Here is a 3,328-nt window from a genome sequence, read left to right as displayed (position 1 = left end):
AAGGCCGTGAGTGGGACACAACAGGAGTAGACGCGTCAGCAGCACGTGCACGCGTGCACTCTGGGCATCTATGTGCAGGAGCAGATGATGTGTGTACATTTGTACATGTGTTCTCCATCACTCTGATTCTGGGGTTCAAACGATACCTGTAAAAGCGGAACAGGACAGGCATCCAAAGGCCAGGGTCTTGCCCTTCCAGGCTTGCCCGGCGACGAGATATAAAAAACCGAAAGTGCCTCCACCGCCCCGCTCAAGTCAGATTCCACAAGGCTTTATTGGCGCGTAACTTAGCCTGGTGCCCGCCGCTCCCATGAAAGACACAGGCGAGGAAGGGCTCTCGGCTCCACAGAAGACCCCCTGGGATCGCCCAGCCAGGGGGAACACGCTTCCATCCGTGGGTAGGGAGAAAGGGAGGGAAGGGCGTACTCGCAGGATTAACCGCCCAGCCAAAGGGCGAGTGATGGGATGGGCTGGAGACGTGAGGACAGGCCCCGCTAGAAGGGGTACTCGCAGACGTAGTAGAGGCGGCGTTCGCAGTCGTGGTCCCACCAGGAGCCGTCATCCGAGGCTTGCGCCACGCAGTTCTCGAGCGTGCCGCCGTTGGGCTGGTTGGGGCTGAGCGGGTGCGGCGCGGGGCTAGGACCGGCTCCGGGCTCCGGACGGGGCGCGCGGTGCCAAGCGAAGAAGGACACGCGCTGGCCGTTCTCGAAGAGATACAGTCCCTCGGAGCGCCGGTCGTGCACGCCCAGCCACACGGGCCAGTTGTAGGGAGCGAGGGCCGCGCGCAAGTAGCGAGTGAGCGCCTCCATCTGCTGGCGGTCGGCGGGCTGTGCCAGGCTCCCGCCCCGTGCCACGCACCGCGCCTGCGCCGCCGCCTGCGCCTCGAAGTCGCGCGATAGCAGGAAGCACTTGTGGCCGAGGCGCAGCCCCTTCAAGCAGCCTGGGGGCGGGGAGGGGCGGGGTCAGGGGATCCGGGGGCGGGGGGGAAGGCGGGGTCGGAGCCTCCGGGGCGGGGCTGGGAGGAGGCGGGGTCAGAGCCACCGGGAGTAAGGAGGCGGAGAGTTGGCACAGCTGGGGGTGGGGCCAGACGGCTGGAACCGGACTGTAGGGGGCGTGGCGCGGCCCGAGTCGGGTACGCTGCACAGCTCGGAAGGAGCGGGCCTCCCCCTCCGCGCGCCCGCTCTCCGCATTCACCCTCCCGGCTACTCTAAGCTCTCCACAAGCCAGCACCCTGCACATCTCTAGGAAACCGCTCGTCCCTAACACCCTGGGTCCTCACGTCTCTTCAGATGTTTCCGGGCCCCCTCCTCGCCCCGGTCCTCCACTTGACCCGGATCGTCCCACTTTCCCTGCCCCGCGCAGCGCGGACTCACCCTCTAAGCGGCCATGCTCGCGCTCGGCGCGTCTCTGCGTCTCCTGCAGGGCTTCCACGGCGTCGCGGGTGTCGCTTGCCGCCTCCCGCAGCTGCCGCAGCCCCCGAGTCAACTCGACCACGCGGGTGTCCAACGCGTGCAGACGGACGTGCAGCTGGTGCAGGCCTGCGTCCAGGCCGGCCAGGCGGCCCACTGTGGGCAGACAGGGAGCACGCTGGACGGGACCGGGGAAGCGGAGCTGGCGGACCAAAGGGCCTGGGGGGCAGCTAGGGCTTTTGGGGGTAGAGTTGCGGTGGGCGGCACTCGGGATTTCTGGAAGGTAGGGGCTCTTGGGAGGGCAAGAGCAGGCACCCGGAGCTCCCAGGGACGTGAGGGGTGGGGGCTGGGCGGTGGGCCATTGAAAGGTCCGCGGCAGTGAAAGGACGGTTCGTTTTTTGAGAAAAGGACCACGGAGGCCTGGGGGCAGGACGGAGCTAATGATTACTCACGGATATAAGTGACGGTGTCCTCAGGGGTGGGAGAGGGGCTAGGGCTAGAGGAGGGCGTTGGCGTTGTTTCCTCCTCTTCCTCCCCCTGACCGTCCTCCTCGGTCCCCCAGGTCTCTTTGTCTTCAGGGGTTCCCTCGGGGTTTTCCTCCCCCCTCCCAGCGGGCAGTCCCAGGGCCTCCTGCAAATGCTGAGGCGGGGGAGGGATGGTTAGGGCCAGCCCAGCTGCGTTCAGACGCCCCACACGCTCCAACCACCCCTTTCCAGCAGTGAGCCTTGTCCCTGAGTCCCTTGTCGGAATCCATCATCCCCATCCTTTGAGCCTGCCCCATCACTCTCCCTTGCCTATTTCCCTAACCCTGTAATACCCTCCCTCCAACACCCACAGTTCCCCATCAAAATCCTAAGCAACTCACCTTCAGCATCAGGGCCTCCCTTTCCCGCTCCTCCTCTTGGGCGCCTCCCCAGACCCCCTCCCACTCCCTGTCCGCTCCTCGAGCCCCATGGCTAAAGCCCAGGAGCTGAGGGACCACCAGGGCCCCAAGCAGCCAGGCTGCCTGCATCAGGCTGAGCTCTGCAGCTCCCAAGGCTGCAGACGGATGTCTCTGGGCGCTGGGGAGTGTGTGCAAATCACTAGCCCCTGGTTTCTGCCTCTCCCAGCTTCTCTCCGGTCCCTTTCCTCCCAGCTCTTGTCTCTGTCCACCGGTCTGTTCGTCCGTTGGTCTCTGCTCCTCTGTGTGTGTGTCTCTCCCCGCCTCTCTTGGCTCCCTTGAGGCCCTGCCTCTGTGGCCGGAAACCTCCAACGTTCCAAAGCCTGGATCCCGCCTTGGGTCTCCCCACATACCCCCCTCTTCCCACTTTCCAGAGCTCACTTCCGCCCTGCCCTTTCCTTCCACCATGGCCAAAATCTCAGATGGTCTGCAGAGGATGGAGCTGGCTCTCCAAGGGATCCTGGGGATGTGACCTGTGCCCAGGAACACCCTCAGGGGGTTCTTGGGGCTTGGCCCTGCTCCCTACTCCGCCTCCTGGTCACTCTTCAGGAGCAGGGAGACTGCAGGGTCTCCATAAGGTTTTTATTACCCTGTGACCACCACCGCCTACGCACCCTGCTGGAGGAGGCTTTCCCAGGATTCACAGGCTCTAGGGCGCCTTCTGCCCCCAGATCTTCCAGCCTGGCCTCAAGCCCTTGCCCCAAGATGAAAATGAGTGTGCGTGCCTGTCTGTGGGGACACATATGGAGAGTATGCACGTCACTGTGCCGGCAACTCTAGAAGGCGGGGTTCTGGGATTCATTGGCTCTACTCTCCTGGAAGCCTCCGGCAGGCCCAGGCCCTGGGTGGGGCAATGCTGGGGACTCCAGCCCTCACCTACAAGCAGACAGTAGGGCAAAAGGGAGGGGGGAAGAGTGGGTGGGTGGTGGTCAAGGAAGCTTCCTCCAGGAGGTGGAGTAGACAGACGCAGGGCTGGCTG

General features: G+C 64.5%; 1 protein-coding gene across 1 annotated transcript; it reads right to left on the bottom strand.

Moving 5' to 3' along the window:
* Window positions 1-246: 246 nt before the first annotated feature.
* Window positions 247-2,595, bottom strand: CLEC11A (C-type lectin domain containing 11A). The gene is made up of 4 exons (XM_080829069.1): window positions 2,275-2,595; window positions 1,862-2,048; window positions 1,374-1,565; window positions 247-940 (listed from the first exon to the last, which is right to left on the bottom strand). Exons 1-4 carry the CDS (start codon window positions 2,419-2,421, stop codon window positions 495-497), a joined length of 972 nt encoding a protein of 323 aa, XP_080685195.1. The 5' UTR covers window positions 2,422-2,595; the 3' UTR covers window positions 247-494.
* Between the last annotated feature and the right edge of the window lie 733 nt (window positions 2,596-3,328).

Source organism: Martes martes, assembly GCF_963455335.1.
Source record: "Martes martes genome assembly, chromosome: 17".
In the NCBI taxonomy this organism is placed as follows: Eukaryota; Metazoa; Chordata; class Mammalia; order Carnivora; family Mustelidae; genus Martes; species Martes martes.
Note: the sequence above shows the minus strand (reverse complement) of the source record. Positions and strands in the feature narration are given on the sequence as shown.

Excerpts from the sequence above, each read along its gene's own strand:
- CLEC11A (XM_080829069.1), bottom strand. The coding sequence starts at position 2,421 with ATGCAGGCAGCCTGGCTGCTTGGGGCCCTGGTGGTCCCTCAGCTCCTG. Across the intron at positions 2,049-2,274 it reads GGGAGGCCCTGATGCTGAAG|CATTTGCAGGAGGCCCTGGG; the intron begins GTGAGTTGCTTA and ends CCCCCGCCTCAG. Across the intron at positions 941-1,373 it reads CGAGCATGGCCGCTTAGAGG|GCTGCTTGAAGGGGCTGCGC; the intron begins GTGAGTCCGCGC and ends CCCCGCCCCCAG.